At 46.4% G+C, this 24,706-nt stretch overlaps 1 protein-coding gene across 2 annotated transcripts in view; it reads right to left on the reverse strand.

Moving 5' to 3' along the window:
* Nucleotides 1-23,498: 23,498 nt before the first annotated feature.
* Nucleotides 23,499-24,706, reverse strand: part of WDR35 (WD repeat domain 35) — a 109,405-nt gene continuing 108,197 nt past the window's right edge. For both annotated transcript variants that reach the window (XM_038751350.1, XM_038751349.1), the window contains one exon: nucleotides 23,499-24,548. In XM_038751350.1, the coding sequence (XP_038607278.1) occupies nucleotides 24,398-24,548 (151 nt within the window). In that variant the 3' untranslated portion in view covers nucleotides 23,499-24,397. The remainder of the gene's footprint in view (nucleotides 24,549-24,706) is intronic.

A 24,706-nucleotide genomic window follows, 5' to 3' on the forward strand; every position in this document is an offset into this window, starting at 1 on the left:
AGTCACGATCCCGTCCCTCAACCCGCCCAAGGCAGGCGAGAGGGTGGCCTGATTGCTCTGGGGCCCTGCGGTGATTGACAGGAAAGAGCACTCGCGTACGGAAGCCGCGTGGCTCAGTGGGAAGAGCCCGGGCTTGGGAGTCAGAGGTCGTGGGTTCGAATCCCGGCTCCGCCGCTTGTCAGCTGGGTGACTTTGGGCAAGTCGCTTCACTTCTCTGTGCCTCAGTTCCCTCATCTGTAAAATGGGGGCTCCACGTGGGACAACTTGATCACCTTGTATCCCCCCCCCCCAGTGCTTTGCACATAGTAAGTGCTTAAACAAATACCATTGTTATTATTATAACCTATAAATTTCATATCACAAATTATTCATTTTCATTCATATGTCTCCCCTCTAGCCTGTAAGCTTCTTGTGGGCACGGAACATCATCATCATCATCATCAATCGTATTTATTGAGCGCTTACTGTGTGCAGAGCACTGTACTAAGCGCTTGGGAAGTGCAAATTGGCAACAAATGGAGACAGTCCCTACCCAACAGTGGGCTCACACCAACTCTGTTGCACTGAGACTTCTAGGCTGTGAGCCCGTTGCTGGGTAGGGACAGTCTCTACATGTTGCCGACTTGTACTTTCTAAGTGCTTAGTACAGTGCTCTGCACACAGTAAGCGCTCAATAAATACAGTTGACTGAATGAATGAATACTGTATTCTTCCAAGTGTTTACTACATATGCAGAGCCCTGTAAGTGCTCAGTAAATACCGATGATGATGATGACGAAAAACTACACGGCCAAAAAGTCTCTTTAATCTCCAGAGGTTCACTAGTCCTGGCTCTGCCCTGCTGCTACTTCCGGCCTCCTCACTGACCTTCCTGCCTCCTGTCTCTCCCCACTCTAGTCCATACTTCACTCTGCTGCCCAGGTCACTTTTCTTTAAAACCGTTCAGTCCGTATTTAGTGAGCTCTCATTAGGTGCAGAGCACCTAAGCGCTTGGGAGAGCACAACTGTTGCTGAATTGTACTTTCCAAGCACTTGGTTTGTGCTCTCCACACAGTAAGTGCTCAGTAAATATGATTTCATACCGCTACCCTGCTCATTCAAGCTCTCATCCTATCCCGTCTGGACTACTGCATCAGCCTTCTCTCTGATCTCCCATCCTCGTGTCTCTCCCCACTTCAATCCATACTTCATGCTGCTGCCCGGATTATCTTTGTCCAGAAACGCTCTGGACATATTACTCCCCTCCTCAAAAATCTCCAGTGGTTGCCTATCAACCTTCGAATCAAGCAAAAACTCCTCACCCTGGGCTTCAAGGCTGTCCATCCCCTCGCCCCCTCCTACCTCACCTCCCTTCTCTCCTTCTCCAGCCCAGCCCGCACCCTCCGCTCCTCCGCCGCTAATCTCCTCACCGTTAGGCCTCGTTCTCGCCTGTCCCGCCGTCGACCCCCGGCCCAGTCATCCCCCGGGCCTGGAATGACCTCCCTCTGCCCATCTGCCAAGCTAGCTCTCTTCCTCCCTTCAAGGCCCTACTGAGAGCTCACCTCCTCCAGGAGGCCTTCCCAGACTGAGCCCCTTCCTTCCTCTCCCCCTCGTCCCCCTCTCCATCCCCCCCATCTTACCTCCTTCCCTTCCCCACAGCACCTCTATATATGTATATGTGTTTGTACATATTTATTACTCTATTTATTTATTTTGTACATATCTATTCTATTTATTTTATTTTGTTAGTGTGTTTGGTTTTGTTCTCTGTCTCCCCCTTTTAGACTGTGAGCCCACTGCTGGGTAGGGACTATCTCTATATGTTACCAACTTGTACTTCCCAAGCGCTTAGTACAGTGCTCTGCACACAGTAAGCGCTCAATAAATACGACTGATGATGATGATGATGTTTGCCCACTCCTCAAGTATCTCCAGCGCATCAAACCTCCGCAACAAACAGAAACTCCTTACCATCAGCTCTAAAGGACTCAAATCACCTTGCCCCCTCTTACCCCACTTCCCTGATTTCCTACTAAACGCAGCCCACACACTTTGCTTCTCTAATGTCAACTTGCTCCCTGTACCTCGGCCTGTCTCTCTCACCACTGACCTCTCGCCCACATCCTGCCTCTGGCCTGTATCTCCCTCCCTCTTATCCAACAAACAATCACTCTCCCCACCTTCGAAGCCTTATTAAAAGCACGTCTCCTCCAAGAGCCTTTCCCCTATTAAGCCCTCATTTCCGCCTCTCACACTCCCTTCTGGGCCACCCTTGCATTTATATTTTTGCACCAGTCATTCACCTCTCCCTCAGCTCCACGGCACTTGTGTACGTATCCACAATTTATTTATTTACATTAACGTCCACCTCCCCCTCTAGTCTGTAAGCTCCCCGTGGGCAGTGAATGTGTCTACCAACTCTGTTATATACTGTATTCTCCCAAATGCTTAATGAAGTGCTCTGTGCACGGTAAATACGCTCAGTAAATACAATGAGTTGACTGATTCCAGAAAATGCTTCAGTTCTAATGGGGTCTGGGGTGACTGGGTGGCAGTGAGGAAGACCTTGGCCCGGGTTATAGTGATCTACAGGGGAGGAGGAAGCAAAGGCAGAAGCGTGGAACAGTCTGTAGCATTCTATCTATGGTACTAATTGAGTGCTTACTTTGTGGAGAGCACTATACTAAGCACCTAGAATAAAATGCAGTTGGTCACCCCAATCTCTGCCATCAAAGAGTTTACAGTCAAACAGGGTAGTTGGACATCAGAATAAATTACGCATAAGAGAAGCAACTGAGAACAATGCTAAGTATATAAATTCTGTGAGGAGGAGGATTAGGGTGAGCACTTGAGTGCTTATGGGGGGACTAAGTGCATGGGAGAGGCAGTATGATGATGATGATGGCATCTGTTAAGCCCTTACTATGTGCCAAGCACTGTTTTAAGCACTGGGGGGGATACAAGGTAATCAGGTTGTCCCACATGGGGCTCACAGTCTTAATCCCCATTCTCCAGATGAGGTAACTGAGGCCCAGAGAAGTGAAGTGACTTGCCCAAAGTCACCCAGCTGACAAGTGGAGGAGCCGGGATTAGAACCCATGACCTCTGACTGCCAAGCCCGGGCTCTTCCCACTGAGCCACGCAGCTTCTCGCGAGCTGCTTTTCCCAGTGCGGAGGGAAAAGGGGGTGGGGAGGTGAAAACGTAGTCCGGGGAGGCTTTCTGGAGATGATATGATTTTAGAAGGGCTACGGAGATCGGTAGCATGGTGATCTGTTGGCTGTATAAGGGGAGGATGCTCTAAACCCGAAGGAGGTTGTAGCGAAGGGGTCAACTTTGGGCGAGGTGAGAGCGAGGGACAGTGAGTAGGTTGGTATGAGCAGAATGAAGAGGGTGGGCTGGGTCGGAATATGGAAGATAATCTAGGATAAGTAAGGACCAGAGAATAATAATAATAACGGTATTTGTTAAGCGCTTACTAATTGCCAAGCACTGTTCTAAGCACTGGGGTGGATACACGGTAATCAGGTTGTCCCACGTGGGGCTCACAGTCTTGATCCCCATTTTACCGATGAGGTAAATGAGGCACAGAGAAGTCAAGCGACTTGCCCAAAGTCGCACAGCCGATCAGTGGCGGCGCCGGGATTCGAACCCACAACCTCTGACTCCCAAGCCCGGGCTGTTGCCACTAAGCCATGCCGCTTCTCCAAGAGGACTGATTGAGTGTCTTGAATCTGACGGTGAGGAATTTCTCCTTGATGTAGAGATGGATGGGCGACCATTGGAGGCCCTTGAGGAAGGGGAGAGGTGACCAGAATCACATCTAGACTGTGAGCCCGCTGTTGGGTGGGGACCGTCTCTATATGTTGCCAACTTGCACTGCCCAAGCGCTTAGTACAGTGCTCTGCACATAGTAAGTGCTCAATAAATAATAATGATGGCATTTATTGAGCGCTTACTATGTGCAAAGCACTGTTCTAAGCGCTGGGGAGGTTACAAGGTGATCAGGTTGTCCCATGGGGGGCTTACGGTCTTCATCCCCATTTTACAGATGAGGGAACTGAGGCACAGAGAAGTGACTTGCCCAAAGTCACACAGCTGACAATTGGCGGAGCCAGGATTTGAACCCATGACTTCTGACTCCAAAGCCCGGGCTCTTTCCAAAGCTTGGGAGAGTAAGCTATAAACAAATTCCTGCCCACAACCAGATCACGGTCCAAAGGGGGAGACATTAATATAAATAAATGAATTACAGATATATACATATGTGCTGTGGGATACATATTAAACAGTTAATAATGATGGTATTTGTTAAGCACTTACTATGTGCAAAACACTGTTCTAAGCGCTGGAGAGGATACAAGGTGATCAGGTTGTCCCCCATGGGGCTCACAGTCTTAATCCCCATTTTACAGATAACAGGCACAGAGAAGTTAAGTGACTTGCCCAAAGCCACACAGCTGCCAAGCGACAGAGTGAGGATCTGAACCCGTGACCTCTGCCCTGGCTCTTTCCACTGATGTGTGCTGTGGAATATACGAAACAGTTAATATGAGTGGAGCACTAGACTAAGCGCCAGGAGGGCATATACAGGTGGGAATTAGACACGGTCCCTGACCCTCATGGGGCTCACAATCTATTTAATACTGATAATAGTAATAATGGCATTAGTTAAGTGCTTACTATGTGCAAAGCACTGTTCTAAGCCAATGACTGAATGACTGAATGATTTTTCAGAAAAGTGATCTGGGCATCAGAGTGAAGTACAGACTAGCCAGAGGAGAGGCTGGAAGCAGGGAGGTCAGCGAAGAGGCTGATGCAGTAGTTGAAGTGGGACAGACGACGGTCAGGGAACTTCCGGCCCAAACACTGGTATTTATTGAGTGCCTACTGGTGCAGAGCACTGTATTAAGTGCTACACAGTAGACACGATCCCTAATGATGGCACGTATTAAGCGCTGACTACGTGCAAAGCACTGTTCTAAGCGCTGGGGAGGTTACAGGGAGATCAGGTTGTCTCACAGTCTTAATATCCATTTTACCGATGGGGGAACTGAGGCCCAGAGACCTGAAGTGACTTGCCCAAAGTCACGCAGCTGACAATTGGCAGAGCCGGGATTCGAACCCCTGACCCCAGACTCCAAAGCCCGGGCTCTTTCCGCTGAGCCACGCTGCTTCAATCTCATGGGGGAGACGGATATTAAAGGAAATTACAGATGGGGGAGTGGCAGAATAAGCCCGCTGTCGGATAGGGACCGTCCCTATACGTTGCCGACTTGTGCTTCCCAAGCGTTTAGTACAGTGCTCTGCGCACAGTAAGCACTCAATAAATACGATTGAATGAGTGAATGAATGAATAAGGGCAGTGAAGCCTCACGCACAGAGTGGCATGGAGTCTCCCCATGATCCAACGCACTGTTGCCTCTCAACAAAGTCCACCCCCCGGCCCTCTTGTCCGCTCTGGGTTCTCCGTTTCTGCATCCGCAGCGGTCCTGGGACGCAGAGTGGAGTGCGGTCTTCCAAGGTTAAGGCTGCATCCGTGCTGCCTCCAAATACTTGGCAGCACTTGGCCCGGGAGTCAGAAGGTCATGGGTTCTAATCCCGGCTCCGCCGCCTCTCTGCTGTGTGACCTTGGGCAAGTCACTCCATTTCTCTGGGCCTCAATGACCTCATCTGTAAAATGGGGATTTAGACTGTCAGCCCCTTGTGGAACGGGGACTGTGTCCAACCGGATTAGTTTATATTCACCCCAGTGCTTAGTACCATGCCTGGCACGTACTAAGTGCTTAACAAATACCATAGTTATTAATTAGCCCTTTCTGGGCAGAGTTTGTCTCTCTTCATTGTTGTATGGTGCTTTCCAAGCGCTTAGTACAGTGCTGTGCTCACAGTAAGCGCTCAATAAATATGATCGAATGAATGAATGAATTATCACTATTACTATTCATACATCTTCCTCCAATCAATCAATCAATCAATCGTATTTATTGAGCGCTTACTGTGTGCAGAGCACTGTACTAAGCGCTTGGGAAGTACAAATTGGCAACATATAGGAACGGTCCCTACCCAACAGTGGGTTCACGGTCTAGAAGGGGGAGACAGAGAACAAAACCAAACATACTAACAAAATAAAGTAAATAGAATAGATATGTACAAGTAAAATAAATAGAGTAATAAATATGTACAAATATGTAATAAATATGTCCAAGACACTGTCAGAGGCAGAATCCTGGGCTGGATGAGTCGTTGATCCAACCCAGAGGTGGCATTTTTTTATAATAATAATAATAATAATGATGATGGCATTTATTAAGCGCTTACTATGTGCAAGGCACTGTTCTAAGCGCTGGGGAGGTTAGAAGGTGATCAGGTTGTCCCACGTGGGGCTCACAGTCTCAATCCCCATTTTACAGATGAGGTCACTGAGGCCCAGAGAAGTTAAGTGACCTGCCCAAAGTCACACAGCTGACAATTGGCAGAGCCGGGGTTTGAACCCACAACCTCTGACTCCAAAGCCCAGGCTCTTCTCCACTGAGCCACACTGCTTCTTATTGGTCTAATATCCTCTTTTGTAGATAGAATTACTATTATGAAGGATTTCAATTTCCCCTTGATGCATTAAAACGGGACATACACGAGCAGAGGGTGTAGAATAAATGTTTAGAGAAGTAGAAAAGCACATTCGCCAACGACGTGACGGGAAGGTGGACGCAATAAATACATTTTGTGATGGAGCTCTGAAATGGACAACCTGCTTCATGTCTGTTCAGAGGGGAAACCTAAAAGAAACCTTTGTCAGAATTTAATTTGAAAAAGTATCTGAATTTTATGTACAACCACCACGGACAGACACTAGCATTCAGGAGACCACAGGCTTTGAGGAGGCTGGGAGCTCAAGAGGCAGACTGGAAAACAGAGATGCAGCAGTAGACAATCCGTTATACAATATAATACGGAATTTAGGGGGTTGCGTCGCTCATTTCAGCGTTCTGCCCGCATGACAACTGGGTGATGCGCTGTGCCCAGCCAAATAACAACCTGGAAGAGAGGTGGGATAATCTCCCTGGTGTGTAATATCGGTGTGGGAAATCCACGTGGAGAAAGGTCGTCAAGAAAAGTTACACTCCTGGACCACAATTATTTTTTTTAGTCAAGAGAAAAAACTGGCAACTGAATTTGCTGTGCCAAATGCAGATCGATTTTCTCCTCATTTGACAGGTAAATAATGATAACCCATTTACCTTGCCTCTGCTGCTTTATTAACTTACCGCTCTCATCTTTGGGGCTGTAACCAAAACCTGTTTGTGGCTTTTATCACTTTTTCTTGGCGGAGGGACGGGGAGCTAGGGGGAAGGTTACAGCTCTTCGCTTTGGCTTTGAAGATAAGAGGCTACAAAGTTGATTAAATTACCAGCACATCAGAAACGCCTGGAGTGTTATTAACAGATCGATAATGGATGTGGAAGCCTTTCTGAATTACGCACTGAAAAATTAAGATGGTTATAGTGGGTTTTTGAAATCATCTAATTTGTTTCCAAATTTTCAGTCATCCCAATTTTATAGAGAGGAAAGCTGAGGGGCAGAGAATCTACTACTAAGCAGCAGCACACATCAGTAATCGAGCCAAAGGGAGATGGGGAATGGATAAACTGAGGGAAATATTTTGGGGAGCAGCCGGGAGCCATTTATTCCCGTCCGGATCATCATCATCATCATCATCATCAGTCGTATTTATTGAGCGCTTACTATGTGCAGAGCACTGTACTAAGCGCTTGGGAAGTACAAATTGGCAACATATAGAGACAGTCCCTACCCAACAGTGGGCTCACAGTCTAAAAGGGGGAGACAGAGAACAAAACCAAACATACTAACAAAATAAAATAAATGGATCATCAATTGATTGGTGCTGTCTGGGGGTTTGGGAGGTCCCTTTGGACCTCGTTTGGCCGTGAAGATTTTAATTATTATTATTACTACTAATAACAACAGGGATATTTGTTAAGCACTTACTAAATGGCAAGTGCTACACTAGATACAAGATAATCAGGTCAGACACAGTCCCTGTCCCACCTCTCAGTCTAAGAGCAAAGGAGAACCGGTATTTAATCCCCATTTTACAGTCATAGTAGTAGTGATAGCATTCATCACTGAGTGCTTACTGTGTGCACGGCACTGTATTGAGCACTGGGATCCCTGTCCCTTGGGAGACTCCCAATCTAAGAAACTGATGCCCAGATAAGGTAAGTGATTTGCCCGAGGTCAGAGGCAGCAGGCAAGTGGTGGAGCCAGGATTAGAACCCAGCTGACAAGTCTACCCTTGTCTCTCAGCCAGTGTTATTTATTCAGCGCTTACTTTTTGCAAATCACTATACTAAGTGCTTGGGGGAGTCCGGAACAATAAAGTAGATATGATCCCTGCCCACAAGGAGCTCACAGGCTCCTTAGGTGAATTAGCATCTGTCCTTTGGTCATGCCTCTGTGCAATTTTGATTGGGTTGAGAAGGAGGGGTGAGGAGAGATTTAAGGTCAGGGGAACTTCCCCCATCCATTTTCTCCACATTTTCCCACCTCAGACCAAATTGTGAGGAGAGGTGTCACATCAGGAAAGACAAATAAAGAGGGAAAGGAGGAAAGGAAGAAGGGGAGAGGAGAGCTAGATGAGTGGGGACAGGAGTGGGAAGTAAAGAATAAAGACTTTTAAATGGATGAAATGATGAACAGCTAAAAGCCCCAGAGGACACCAATTTGAATGGCCAACCTCAGCCAGAAAAGATGCCACTTGCCCACTTGAGCAATAAATACATTTTGCGATGGAGCTCTGAAATGGACAACCTGCTTCATCTCTGCTCAGAGGGGAAACTTAAAAGAAACCTTTGTCAGAATTTAATTTGAAAAAGTATCTGAATTTTATGTACTCTTCCTCTTAAGATACCTCAAAAAGAGAAAAAAATATTCAAAACTTCTTTGATCTTCTTCACAAATTAATTTGCTATTATTTATTATTACAGTAGTATTTTTATAGCATCACCTTGAATTTCTATCACACCCATTTTTCCCAAATGGTTTAATACTGCTTTTCTCATTTTGTCCTCACAGGATGCTGTAAGGTAGGTGGTATCATCCCCATTTTACATTCTAGACTGCGAGCCCGTTGTTGGGTAGGAACTGTCTCTATATGTTGCTGACTTGTACTTCCCAAGCGCTTAGTACAGTGTGCTGCATGCAGTAAGTGCTCAATAAATACGATTGAATGAATGACTTCATTCAATTCAATTCAGTTGTATTTATTGAGCAGAGCAGAGCACTGTACTAAGCACTTGGGAAAGTACGATACAACAATTAAAAGAGACCATCCCTGCCCACAATGAGCTCACAGTCTAGAGGAGGGGAGACAGACATCAATATAAATAAATAAAATTACAGATATATATACAAACGTGCTGTGGGGCGGGGAAGGGAGGAAGAGTAAAGAGAGCGAACCAGGGTGATGCAGAAGGGAATGGGAGATGAGGAAAAGTGAGGCTTAATCTGGGAAGGCCTCTTGGAGGAAAGGCTTTGAAGGGGGAGACAGTAACTGTCTGGTGGATTTGAGGAGGGAGGACATTCCAGGCCAGAGGCAGGATGTGGACTAGAGGATGGCGGCGAGGCAGGCAAGACGAAGGCACAGTAAGAAAGTTAGCACCGGAGGAGCAAAGTGTGCGGGCTGGTTTGTAGAAGAGAGAAGGGAGGTGAGGTAGGAGGGGGCAAGGTGATGGGGCACTTTAAAGCCGATAGTGAGGAGTTATTGCTTGACATGGAGGTGGATAGGCAACCACTGAAGATTTTTGAAGAGGCGAGTGACATGCCCTGAACGTTTCCACCCCGAAGATTCACACACTCCAGGTCCCTTTCCCCCTGGTCCCGCAGTTACCTGACCCCCAGCTCTCTGCACCCCAGCTCTCTGCTCCCCAGCTGTCTGCACCTCTGCTCTCTGCCTTCTGCCCCTCAGCTCATTGGCTTCTACCCCTCAGATCTCTGGCCTCTGGCCCTCAGCTCTGTACCCTCTTTGCCTCAGCTCTATGACCTCTGCCCCTCATCTCTCTTCTCTCTACCCCTCAGCTCTCTGTTCTCTGCCCCTCAGCTCTATGCCCTCTGCCCCTCCACTCTCTGCTTTCCACCCCTCAGCTCTCTGTCCCCCAGCTCTCTGCCCCCCAGCACTGTGCCCCCAGCTCTCTGTCACCCAATTCTGTCCCCCAAGCTCTCAGCTCTCTGCCCTCAACTCTCCACCCTCTGCCTCTAAGCTCTCTGATCTGTCCTTCTGCTCTCTGCCTTTCCTCTCTCTGCTCTCTGCTCCCTGTCCCTTGGCTCCATATCACCTAGGTACCTGCCCCCCTGCTCCCTGCCCCAGGGGTCCCTGCCCCCCAGTTCTGGACCCCACTTCTCTGTGCCCCCCCCAGCTCTGTAACCCTCAGCTTTCTGCCCTCTGCCACTCAGCTCTCTGCTGCCTTCTGCCACTCAGCTCTCAGCTCTCTGCCACTAAGCTCTTGGCTCTACACCTTTCCACTCTCTGTCTCCCTCCTCTCTGCTCCATGCCCCTTGACTAACTGCCCCCGGTCTTTTTACCCCTGGTCTCTGCACCTCTTTGATCTCTCCCTCTCAGCTCTCTTCCCTCTCCCCCTCAGCTCTCTACCCCTTAGTTCTCTGCTTTCTATCCTTCAATCCTGTGTCCCCCAGCACTATGTTCCCCAGCACTCTGTCACCCAGCTCTTTTTTCCCCCGGGATCTGAGACCCTCCCACAGCTCTCTGGCCTCTGACCCTCAGCTCTCTGCCCCTCAGCTCTCTGCCTTTCTTCTCTCTGCTCTCTGCTCCTTGATTCTCGGCTCCCTGACCATCAGCTCCCTGCCCTCCAGTTCTCTCCCTCCCAAATCTCTAACCCCGGGTCCTTGCCCTCATCTCTCTGGTCTCTGCCCCCCAACTCCCCACTCTCTTTCCCCCAGATCTCTGTTCTCTGCCCCCCAGCTCACTGGATCCCCACTTCTCTAATCCTCACCTCCCTGTCCGTCAGCTCCCTGACCCCCGCCCTCCTCCCCTCCGCTCTCTCCTCTCTGCCCCTCAGCTCTCTGCTCTCTTTCTCCCAGCTCTTTGCTCTCTCCCTCAGCTCCTTGTTGCGTCACCCAACCCTCTGCTCTGTTCCTTTGAACTCTTGGAAAAGGGAATAAGAATAATCCTGTCGCTTAGAGAAACAGGTACCAGTGAGGGTGGGTGGACGATGTCAACGTAAAATTGAGGTTCTCCTGGAGATGAGGCCTAGACCTCAGGATGGAGCAAGTATTTATCTCCTCAATCCTCTGGAATTCAGGTCTTCTAAATGTCCCGTTTAAGTCTTTAAGGGCAGGGACTGTGTCTTGTAGGTCTACTGTATGTTTCCTACTACTCAGTAAGGTGTGCTCTTAAAAAAAATATTGTTTTTCAGCTCTTCCTTTGTGCCAAGCCCAGTGCTAAGCATTTAGGTTGCAACGAGATAATCAGGTCAGCGTTCTGCAATAAAGCCCTCGGCATGGTAGGTGCTAGATTCAGCACTCTACACTAAGCAGGTGCTCAGTACAGTGCTCTGTACACATTAAGTGCCCCAGTACAGGGCTTGCTACACAGTAGATGCTCAGTACAATGCTCTGCGCACAATAGGGGCCTCAGTAAAGTGCTCTATACGCAGTAAGGGTCCTAGGGTGCAGCGCTTAGAACAGTGCTTTGCATAGTAAGTGCTTAATAAATGCCATTAGTAGTAGTAGTAGTAGTACAGTGCTCTGCATATGTAAGTGCCCCAAGGAATTGCTTTGCTCACAGAAGGTGTCCAGTACAGTACAGTGCCCAGCACGTGGTGGACACTTAGTGTTTTTGATGCCTGCGACTCCTACGGTGCACAAGAAGCAGCGTGGCTCAGTGGAAAGAGCATGGGCTTGGGGGTCAGAGGTCATGGGTTCTAATCCCGGCTCCACCACTCATCTGCTGTGTGACCTTGGGCAGGCCACTTAACTTCTCTGTGCCTCGGTTCCCTCATCTGTCGAATGGGGATTAAGACTGTGAGCCCCACGTGGGACAACCTGATTACCTTGCATCTACCCAGCGTGTAGAACAGTGCTCGGCACATAGTAAGCGCTTAACAGATACCATTATTATTATTATCAGTCAGTCAATCAATTATATTTATTGATTTTATTTATATTATATTTATTTATATTATATTATATTATTTCTATTATATTTATTGAGCACTTACTGCGTGCTGACCACATGTTTTGTTTTGTTGTCTGTCTCCCCCCTCTAGACTGTGAGCCCGTTGTTGGGTAGGGACCGTCTCTATATGTTTGCCAACTTGTACTTCCCAAGCGCTTAGTACAGTGCTCTGCACAGAGTAAGCACTCAATAAATATGATTGAATGAATGAATGGCCACTGTACTATATGCTTGGGAGAGTTAAAATAGAGTTGTAGACACGATTCCTGCCCACAAGAAGCTTACAATTTACAATCCCACATGGTGAAACTGTCCAAGGAAGCTCCAAGAGTAGTGGATCTTAAGTATTCGGCTTGGAGACTGGTTGCCGGGAAGTATAGGGAGTGTCTAGGGCACAGCCTCTGTCAGGGGGTGGGCAGGAATAGGGAAGAGAGTTTTTTTTCCAAAAACTTTGAAAACTGAACAAAATTGGCTGCACATCCGTTGGAGAAAACTGCACAAAATAGGGTTTGGCTGTTTGAGTTATAATACGCTTTCATTTCAAATAAGAAAACACTTCCCAAGCGCTTAGTCCAGTGCTCTGCACACAGTAAGCGCTCAATAAATACGACTGAATGAATGAATGATGTGCTATAAATATAATGAACAGTTGGTGGCTTTCGTTTCAAATAAGAAAACACTTCCCAAGCGCTTAGTCCAGTGCTCTGCACCACAGTAAGCGCTCAATAATTAGAAGCAGCGTGGCTCAGTGGAAAGAGCACGGGCTTTGGAGTCAGAGGTCATGGGTTCAAATCCCAGCGCCGCCAATTGTCAGCTGTGTGACTTTGGGCAAGTCACTTAACTTCTCTGTGCCTCAGTTCCCTCATCTGTAAAAATGGGGATTACGACTGTGAGCCCCCCGTGGGACAACCTGATCACCTTGTAACCTCCCCAGTGCTTAGAACAGTGCTTGGCACATAGTAAGTGCTTAATAAATGCTATTATTATTATTATTATTATTATAATAAATACGATTGAATGAATGAATGATGTTCTATAAATATAATGAACAGTAGGTGGCTTTTGTTTCAAATAAGAAAACACTTCCCAAGCGCTTAGTCCAGTGCTCTGCACACAGTAGCGCTCAATAAATACAACTGAATGAATGAATGATGTGCTATAAATATAATGAACAGTTGGTGGCTTTCGTTTCAACTAAGAAAACACTTCCCAAGCGCTTAGTCCAGTGCTCTGCACACAGTAAGCGCTCAATAAATACGATTGAATGAATGAATGATGCATTATAAATATAATGAACAGTTGGTGGCTTTCGTTTCAGATAAGAAAACACTTCCCAAGCGCTTAGTCCAGTGTTCTGCACACAGTAAGCGCTCAATAATTAGTAGCAGCGTGGCTCAGTGGAAAGAGCACGGGCTTTGGAGTCAGAGGTCATGGGTTCAAATCCCGCCGCCGCCAATTGTCAGCTGTGTGACTTAGGGCAAGTCACTTAACTTCTTTGTGCCTCAGTTCCCTCATCTGTAAAAATGGGGATTACGACTGTGAGCCCCCTGTGGGACAACCTGATCACCGTGTAACCTCCCCAGCGCTTAGAACAGTGCTTGGCACGTAGTAAGTGCTTAATAAATGCTATTATTATTATTATTATTATAAATACGATTGAATGAATGAATGATGTTCTATAAATATAATGAACAGTAGGAGGCTTTCCTTTCAAATAAGAAAACACTTCCCAAGCCCTTAGTCCAGTGCTCTGCACACAGTAAGCGCTCAATAAATACGATTGAATGAATGAATGATGTGCTACAAATATAATGAACAGTTGGTGGCTTTCGTTTCAAAGAAGAAAACACTTCCCAAGCGTTTAGTCCAGTGTTCTGCACACAGTAAGCGCTCAATAAATACGATTGAATGAATGAATGATGTGCTATAAATCTAATGAACAGTTGGTGGCTTTCGTTTCAAATAAGAAAACACTTCCCAAGCACTTAGTCCAGTGCTCTGCACACAGTAAGCGCTCAATAATTAGAAGCATTGGGGCTCAGTGGAAAGAGCATGGGCTTTGGAGTCAGAGGTCATGGGTTCAAATCCCGACGCCGCCAATTGTCAGCTGTGTGACTTTGGGAAAGTCACTTAACTTCTCTGTGCCTCAGTTCCCTCATCTGTAAAAATGGGGATTAAGACAGTGAGCCCCCCCCCCCCCCCCAACCCCGTGGGACAACCTGATCACCTTGTAACCTCCCCAGCACTTAGAACACTGCTCTGCACATAGTAAGTGCTTAATAAATGCCATTATTATTATTATTATTATTATTATTATAAATACGATTGAATGAATGAATGATGTTCTATAAATATAATGAACAATAGGTGGCTTTCGTTTCAACTAAGAAAACACTTCCCAAGCGCTTAGTCCAGTGCTCTGCACACAGTAAGCGCTCAATAAATACGATTGAATGAATGAATGATGCGCTATAAATCTAATGAACAGTTGGTGGCTTTCGTTTCAACTAAGAAAACACTTCCCAAGCGCTTAGTCCAGTGCTCTGCACACAGTAAGCCCTTAGAGAAGCAGCGTGGCTCAGTGGAAAGGGTAACGGGCTCTGGAGTCAGGGGTCATGGGTTCAAATCCCGGCTCCGCCAACTGTCAGCTGGGTGACTTTGGGCAAGTCACTTCACTTCTCTGGGCCTCAGTTCCCTCATCTGTAAAATGGGGATGAAGACTGTGAGCCCCCCGTGGGACAACCTGATCACCTTGTAACCTCCCCAGCGCTTAGAACACTGTTCTGCACATAGTAAGTGCTTAATAAATGCCATTATAAAAAGAAAATAAATAAATACAGTGGACCTGGATTGTAATCTTGGCCTCACCACTGGTCTGCTCTGGGATCATGGGCAAGTCACTTAACTTCTCGGTGCCTCAATTTCCTCATTTGTAAAACAGGGAATTAATATCCGTTCTCCCTCCTATTTAGCATGGGAGCCCCTTGTGGGACGGCGACTGTGTCCAACCTAATTATCTTGTACCCATCCCAGCACTTAGTACAGTGCTTGGCACACAGTGAGCTCTTGACAGGTACCGCTCTTATTTTCATATCTTATGTGCTCCGTTAGTTAAGTACTAACATGTATGTGCATCTCTATTTATTTATCTCTATTTATTCTCTATTTATTTATTTATTTTACTTGTACATATCTATTCTATTTATTTTATTTTGTTAGTATGTTTGGTTTTGTTCTCTGTCTCCCCCTATTAGATTGTGAGCCCACTGTTGGGTAGGGACTGTCTCTATATGTTGCCAACTTGTACTTCTCAAGCGCTTAGCGCAGTGCTCTGCACACAGTAAGCCCTCAATAAATACGATTAAATGAATGAATGAATGATGTGCTATACATCTAATGAACAGCAGGTGGCAATGTCACACAATCTCACAATATTGTGAATTTCCTTCTACAACCCAGCTGGCTCACTGGGCTCCTCTACTGCTTTGAACAGTGTTTTGTACATAGTAAGTGCTTAAAAAGGCTGATTAAAATGCTGATTAAAAAATGTTGTCATAATAATAATAATAAAATACAATAATATTACATATAATATAATTATATAATACAATCAATCATATTAATTAATATAATATAATAATATATAATTATATATAATTATATATAATGTAATATGATATAATTAATTATATTAATTATATAATAATAATAATAATAATGATTATTATTATTATTATTATTAATGCTAAACCTCTGACTGTGCCTCCATTTCGCCACATCCTGCCTCTGGCCCGGAAGGCCCTCCCTCCTCTAATTCACCAGACAACCACTCTCCCCCGCTTCAAAGCCTTATTGAAGGCACATCTCCTCCAAGAGGCCTTCCCCGACTAAGCCCCACTTTTCCTCATCCCCCACTACCTTCTGCGTTGCCCTGACTTGCTCCCTTTTCAATCAATCAATCAATCAAGCAAGCAATCAATCAATCAATCGTATTCATTGAGCGCTTACTGTGTGCAGAGCACTGGACTAAGCGCTTGGGAAGCACAAGTTGGCAACATATAGAGACGGTCCCTACCCAACAGTGGGCTCACAGTCTAGAAGCGGGGAGACGGAGAACAAAACCAAACATAGTAACAAAATAAAATAAATAGAATAGATATGTACAAGTAAAATAAATAGAGTAATAAATATGTACAAACATATATACATATATGCAGGTGCTGTGGGGAAGGGAAGGAGGTAAGAAAGGGGGGATGGAGAGGGGGATGAGGGGGAGAGGAAGGAAGGAGCTCAGTCTGAGAAGGCCTTCTTCCCCCCCCCCTCCCAGCCCCACAGCATTTATGTCCATATCTGTAATCTTATTTTATCCCTTTGCTCGTCCCCCTCCCAGCCCCAAAACACTCATGTACATGCCTGTAATTTTATTTCTTTGTATTGATGTCTGTCTCCCCAGCTCTAGATTGTGATCCAGTTGTGGGCAGGGAATGTCACTGTTTATTGTTGTATTGTGCTTTCCCAAGCGCTAGCACACACACGCAGTAAGTGCTCAATAAATAGGATTGAATGAGTGAAATGAATGAATAATAAACACTGGATTGTTCCCCAATTTTGGACTTTTCTTGAGAACATATAATAATAATGATGGCATTTATTAAGCGCTTACTATGTGCAAAGCACCGTTTTAAACGTTGGGGAGGTTACAAGGTGATCAGGTTGTCCCACGGGGGGCTCACAGCCTTAATCCCCATTTTACAGATGAGGGAATTGAGGCACAGAGAAGTGACTTGCCCAAAGTCACACAGCTGACAATGGGCGGAGCCAGGATTTGAACCCATGACCTCTGACTCCAAAGCCCGGTCTCTTTCCACTGAGCCACGATTATGATTGTCTTCATTTTTCTAAATGAACCCCATGTGAACTTTTATATCTAACCTATCTCTGTATTTGTTTGGTATTTGTTAAGCGCTTACTACATGCCAGGCACCGTCCTCAATAAAGACTGCGAGCCCGCTGCTGGGTAGGGACCGTCCCTATGTGTTGCCGACTTGTACTTCCCAAGCGCTTAGTACAGTGCTCTGCACACAGTAAGTGCTCAATAAATACGATTGAATGAATGAATACAGGTTAATCAGATTGGACCTAATCCATGTCCCCCATGGGGCTCCCAGTCTTAATCCCCGTTTTACAGATGAGGGAACTGAGGCACAGAGAAGTTAAGTGACTTGGCCAAGGTCACACAGTAGGCGAGCATGGGAGCAGGGATTAGAACCCAGGCCCCTCCAGAAGACTGTGAGCACCCTGTGAACAGGGATTATGTCTACAAACTGGACTGTATTGTACTCTCCCACTTGCTTAGTACAGAGCCCTGAATACGTATATGAGAAGCAGCGTGGCTTGGTGGAAAGACTGCCTCTTGTCAGCTGTGTGAAATTGGGCAAGTCGCTTGACTTCTCTGGGCCTCAGTGACCTTATCTGTGAAATGGGGATTAAGACTGGGAGCCCCACGTGGGACAACCTGATTACCTTTTATCTACCCCAGCGCTTTGAACAGTGCTCGGCACATGGTAAGTGCTTTACAAATACCATCATCATCATATATACATATCCTATCAATATATTTATCTTCTTATGTATCATCTACCTCGCTATAGGTATATATGCATTTGATTTGGGGGGCTTTACCTGATTCTCATTTTAAACGTAGGTTTAAACCTGAAAAATCCTGTATGTCTGCCTAGAGAGTTCCTTCTAGTTGGCTCTTTCATTTGCTTGCCGCTGCTTTTCCTCTCTTTTCCCCACAGACCTGTCCTCTATCTTCTTCCTCCCGACCTTCCTCGTCCTCTGCTCTCCCGGGAAACTCCGAGATGGAGCCAAAATGAGGAGAAGCGCCCGGAGACAGGGGAAGGGCAGAGAGGGCAGATAGACTGTGACTTACACACGATTGCAAACTCTCTTGCACTATAAAGCATCATTTCAAAGGAGAGAATGAGGTTCACCTTGTAACCTCCCCAGCGTTTAGAACGGTGCTTTGCACATAGTAAGTGCTTAATAAATGCCGTCATTATTATTATTATTATTCTAGGTGGAGCATTATTTGGAAATGTGTAATCCATCTTGTAGCAATGTGAGCCCACTGTTGGGTAGGGACTGCCTCTGTATGTTGCCAACTTGTACTTCCCAAGCGCTTAGTACAGTGCTCTGCACACAGTAAGCGCTCAATAAATACGATTGATTGATTGATTAATGAAGGAGCTCACAGGCTGGAAGCCTCAGGCCCCAGGCTAAGCGGGGTGGGGATCCCAAACACCCCACGGTGGGCTCGCTCCTGGGTGAGGGGCTGCCTTTTGAACCTCCCTCCTGCCCCACCTGCCAGTGGGCATCATCCTGACATAGACCAGTAGGCACCCAAACTAATTTTGAAGACTTGGATATTAGCCAGTGTTTTTTATTAAGTGATTACTCTGTAAATCCTATAAGTACACTTGGTTAAGCAACCCCCAAACCCGGACTTCTACTCGCTTCTCCAACTCCTCCACTTAATAATAATAATGGCAGTCATTAAGCACTATGTGCCCAGCACTGTTCTAAGCGCTGGGGAGGATACAAGCCGATCATCATCATCAATCGCATTTATTGAGCGCTTACTGTGTGCAGAGCACTGGGAAGTACAAATTGGCAACATATAGAGACGGTCCCTACCCAACAGCGGGCTCACAGTCTAAAAGGGGGAGACGGAGAACAAAACCAAACATACTAACAAAATAAAATAAATAGAAAAGATACGTACAAGTAAAATAGAGTAATAAATATGTACAAACATATATACAGGTGCTGTGGGGAAGGGAAAGAGGTAAGATCAGGTTGTCCCACGTGGGGCTCACAGCCTCGATCCCGTTTTACAGATGCGGTAACTGAGGCACAGAGAGGTTCAGTGTCTTGCCCAAGGTCACACAGCAGACAGGTGGCGGAGTCGGGATTAGAATCCATGACTCCCAAGCCTGTGCTCTTTCCACTAAGCCATGCTGCTTACAGTGGTGCCCTCCCAGTGGGTACCAAATCCCCTTGGCATCACAAATTTTCCCTCTTAGTTCCCAGGTTGAAAAAAGGCTCTCCTTTTCGGTGATGACCTTTTCGAGTTCTTCGACGTGATGAGAGCTGTGCCTTTTTTGAGAGAAACAGAGCGTCCTCTGAGGCTGTGACCGTGGTACATCTGCTAAAGTGACACCCGGGGTCCCCTGACACACAAGCTCCCCTTCCAGGAGTGGCGGCAGTCCCACCAACGATCACTTTTGATGCCAGTTTGGAGACCCGATTTGCTCTGGTCACTTGCAGGGGTACGCGTTGACAAAGGAGAAGGGATGCATGTTCAAGTGGCTCAGCGGAAAGAGTACGGGCTTTGGAGTCAGAGGTTCAAATCTGCTCTGTCAGCTGTGTGACTTTGGGCAAGTCACTTTAACTTCCCTGTGCTTCAGTCCCCTCATCTGTAAAATGGGGATTAAGACTGTGAGCCCCCCGTGGGGCAACCTGATCACCTTGTACCCTCCCCTGCGCTTAGAACAGTGCTTTGCACATAGTAAGCGCTTACTGAATGCCATTATTATTATTAAAAGGCAGAGAATACCGAAGGAGGTCAGGTGGAATGCCAGGGATGCAGATAAGGATGTAAGGAGGAGGCCAGGTGTAAGGTGATAAACTAGGCTTGGGAAATATGGACAACCTGAAGAAGAGGAGACTCCACAGGGCGGGTGGAAGTAAGAAAGCAGCTGAAACCAGGAAATGGGGGAAGCCTCAGGCCCCAGGCTTAGTGGGGTGGGGAACACAGAGGGGAGCAGACCAGCATATCCCACCAACCCTCAAGCACAGGTGGACGGAACACTCCCTTCACCTATCCATCACTCCCCCTCTCTTTTATTTAATGATATTTGTTAAGATCTTACCATGTGCGAGTCACTGCAATCGATGGTACCCCTCTGCTCCCTCCAACTCTGGCCTGGGACTGGAGATAGTGAGCAGTAGGCACGGCCTTTACCAACGGGGCGCGGAAGACACCGGCGTAGCTTCATCATCATCATCAATCGTATTTATTGAGCGCTTACTATGTGCAGAGCACTGGACTAAGCGCTTGGGAAGTACAAATTGGCAACGTATAGGGACAGTCCCTACCCAACAGTGGGCTCACAGTCTGAAAGGGGGAGACAGAGAACAAAACCATACTAACAAAAGAAAATAAATAGAATAGATATGTACAAGTAAAATAAATAGAGTAATAAATATGTACAAACATATATACATATATACAGGTGCTGTGGGGAAGGGAAGGAGGTAAGATGGGGGGGATGCAACACTCTGCACACAGTAAGGGCTCAATAAATACAATGGATTAATTGATATTAAAGTTCCAATTTTTTTTTTTTACAGTATTTGTTAAGTACTTACTATGTGCCAGCACTGTTCTGGGCGTTGGGGTAGGTACAAACTAATCAGGTTGGACACAGTCCACGTCCCACATGGGGCTCACGATCTTAATCCCCATTTTACGGACGAGGTAACTGAGGCACAGAGAAGTGGAGTGCTTTGCCCAAGGTCACAAAGCAGACAAGTGGCGGAGCGGGAATAGAACCCAGGTCCTTTTGACTCCCGGGCCCGGGCTCCATCCATTAAGCCACGCTGCTTCCAGCTAGAATTAATTGGTAGGGGCACAGCAAGAAGATAATACTGATTAACACTTTGGACCATCGAGCGTATATTAAAATGTAAACCTATACGTAAATCAATACCTGAGATTCAATTTCTTTTTTATGACTTCCAAATTCACCGGTGGACGTGATGTATCAATCTTGATCTTGGGTGGCTGGGGTCTGTGGGTATGGGACAGGTCAATTCCCTAAAAGAGAACATAAGAGTCCGAGAAGGAGAGAGTGCCCAGGCCTGCGGTGGGAAGGATGGAGGAATCATTCCTTTCAACTCCCTCTCTCCCTTTCCCCTGCCAGCAAAACCCTAGGCCGGGAGGGAGCTGATGTGGCCGGAGCAGCCGGTGACCACGGAGCAAATCCAAAGTAGGCCCAGCCATCAGAGCTAACGCTAATAGCCAGGAGATTTGCTAATGATCACGGCAAGGGAACGTTCACGGCGAGTGGCCCACTCGGGGTGGGGGCGGAAAGTGGCACCCAAAAGATAACACGGGTTAGTGTGGGGCAGGCTCTTTGCCAGAAGCTTATCTTGGACCTCTGTAGTATCATGAATATACTTCCTCCAGTCGTATTTGACAGCTTACTATGTGCAGAGCACTGTACTAAGCGCTTGGGAAGTACAGTTCAGCAACAGAGACAATCCCCGCCCACAATGGGCTCACAGTCTAGAAGGGGGGAGACAGACATCAAAGCCAGTAAACAGGCATCAGTAGCATCATTATAAATAGAATTGTAGATACAGACACATCATTAATGAAAATAAATAGAATTATAAGTATGTGCACAAATGCCGTGGGGCAGGAAAGGGGTAAAGCAAAGGGAGCAGGTTGGAGTTACGGGGAGGGGAGAGGGAGCAGGGGAAAAGGGGGGCTTAGTCTGGGAAGGGCTCCTGGAGGAGGTGAGCCTTCAGTAGGGCTTCGAAGGGGGGGATGTGTGCTAGTTTGGCAGGTTTGAGTAGGGAGGGCATTCCAGGCCAGAGGTAGGACGTGGGCCAGGGGTCGACGGCGGGACAGGCGAGAACTTGGAACAGTAGGAAGGTTAGTACCAAAGGAGCGGAGTGTGCGGGCTGGGCTGGAGAAGGAGAGAAGGGAGGTGAGGTAAGAAGGGGCAAGGTGATGGAGAGCTTTGAAGCCAATAGTGAGGAGTTTGTGCTTGAGATGGAGGTTGGTAGACAACCAACCGGAGATTTTTGAGGAGCCCACCCCACCCACCACCCAGGACCAGAGCCCAGCACCTCCTAACAAACTGCCCCAAGCCCGAGAGAGAGAGAGAGAGAGAGAGTGCGTGTGTGTGTTTGTTGGTAGGGGAGGTTGAGGAAGACCTCGCATACAGGTCAGTAGAGTGACTTTGGAATGGGACAAGATCAGAGCAAAGCTGGGGAGATGGCTCCAACGTCATCCTGTGTCATGCAATAGTAATGACATCCCTCATCATATGGGGTCCCTGCAAAATCCATCAGCCCCAAGTGCTGCAGGCCATGCTTAAGAGTAACGTCAGGGATACCCGAGCTAAGTGACTGTCTTAGAGTCCAGCAAGGCTCCTTAAGGCACAGGCAGGGGTTTAGGGGCTTCTAAGACCTCAATTCAGATTGTTAATTGGAGAGGAAGGATATGAGATTACAAATTGAATGACAGGATATATGACTTGAGGGCCCCAGAGGAATGATCACGTACCAACTAGAGCCTGTGGGAAGAGCCCCACGGCAAGATTCAGGGAATAAGCAAGATGTCCAGCAGCCGAAGCAGGATAGAAATCAATCAGCTCAAGAGGCCTAGAGATGATCAACTGGAGGAATCTGTGGAGCGAAGGAGGAAGTGCAGAAGGGAGAAGAATTGCTGCCTGGGCCAGAGTGAGTGGGCTCTCACTCGCTGGAGAGAGAACGGGACTTTTGGGGAGCACATCGGTGTCTTGGGGAGCAGGCGGTTTTATGTAGCAATATTGGCGGTTAAGCTCTGGGATATATACAGGCACTAAAAGGTCTCAGGTGAGCATATGCTTGACAAAGGTGGCTAATCCATACGGGTTGCGGGCAATAGTTGAGTCTGGGGATCTTGGGCCCATAACAGGGGTGGGGGAGATTGCCAGAGACTGGGGGTATCACTGGGGGCCATTGGGGTGGGAAGGGTAATGCATTTACATTTCTGGGTTACGGGAAAATGCTTCGGCGCTACCTCTTCCCCTGGCCTTGTAATCAATCAATCGCATTTGCCAATACCTAAAGTGCAGAGCGCACCACAAAGACTGAATAAATGGCTGCTGTTGATCATTTTGGAAATGATTCCCTTGGGAGGGAGCTCTTCAGGCAGGACACATTGAAAAAGAAAAGTTGAAATCAAAAGCCGATTAATTGTATTAACTGCTTAGCCATATTTTTTTTTTACCCACCAACCCCTACCCAAAAGGCATGATTCTCTTTCACACACTGATTTTGCTCCATTAATAGAACGGTTGATTACAAAATAAAGGTACTAAACTTTATAATTAATCAACGGTATATATTGAGCACACGCTGTGTGTTGAACACTGTCCTAAGCACTTGGGAGAGTACAACAGAGGTGATAGATGTGTTCCCTGAAGTACAATATTCAAAAGTAATTTCATAAAGAGAAATCAAGACTTCTGTATTTAAAAATATTTATTTTTCAAAGTGGCTTTAGTACCTATAAATGAGAACAATAAATGGGCTTAACAATGTCAAATTTTCCAATCATTTAGAAAGATGTCAGCATAATCCTTAAGCACACTAACCTTCCAGTAGACCTCAGCACATTCAATAATTTACCTTTCCATTGCCATTACTACTAGGGTATGTCATACCAGTGGATTTGGTGTGTCGGGGGCGGAGTGTAGACAGGAACCTAACTTCCCATAAAATTCACTGAGACCAATGACCTCGTGAAACGGCACTTATTCTTTTATTTCTGCCATATTTGCTTCTTTTAAACTAGTAAGTAGGAATTGAAACAGAAACACAAAGTTTCATTCCCCACTGGCCTAAGAGATGTTTAAATGAAAAGTGGGGCGTAGCTTGCCAGCTGGAACTCCAGATCCCTAATTATAAATATGGCTGAATATTTACCTGGCAAACACTTCTGGAGTACCTATTTTACCGTACAGAAATGAAACCTGAACTTTTTCATCATGACAGGGACAAAGAAGAGTCTTATATGATTATGAAAACAAAATCTGAACCATTTCCAAATGTTTCAGTCCCTCAATCATTGCCCTCAAATCGTCATCCTTGTACTCTCCATTTTTTTCTAAATTGTCTCCATGTAAATTACTCATAACTTATTTATTAAGCAGAAGTAACTACATGTAGACCTCTACCTGAATTTACCAGCTTCAACTGATGCATATGCCTTCGGTTATTGTATCTTTGTCAATTCTGGCTGATTTTTTCGCCCTAATTAATTCTAAAAGAAAAAAAAGGGGGTACTGTGTGAAGAAAAAGAGAGTTTCTCTTGTGCTGATTATTTTACACGGTGAAACAGGTGGGTCCTTGGGTTTCTTCAGTTACCCCACAGGGCTATGACACAGAGGACAGAAGTTATAATGACTGATTTCCTGAGTCAGAACACAATGCTTGCATACACTGCACATCCAGAACTGATATTCGGTGATGGGGCTTCCTGTTGCCACGCACGTTGGAAGTTTTCCTTCCCCTCTGTTGGAATGAGAGGAAAAACCAACATCAAAATATACTTAATGCTGAATGGTTTCAGACTACTGATCATTTCTTTCGCGCTATCCGGGTAATGACAGCAGTAGTTGGGCGCTGAGGGTGGGTACTAAAGTGAGAAGTGTCGCTTGATATCTCTCTTG

This window comes from Tachyglossus aculeatus, chromosome 9 (assembly GCF_015852505.1).
Source record: "Tachyglossus aculeatus isolate mTacAcu1 chromosome 9, mTacAcu1.pri, whole genome shotgun sequence".
NCBI classification, from domain to species: Eukaryota; Metazoa; Chordata; class Mammalia; order Monotremata; family Tachyglossidae; genus Tachyglossus; species Tachyglossus aculeatus.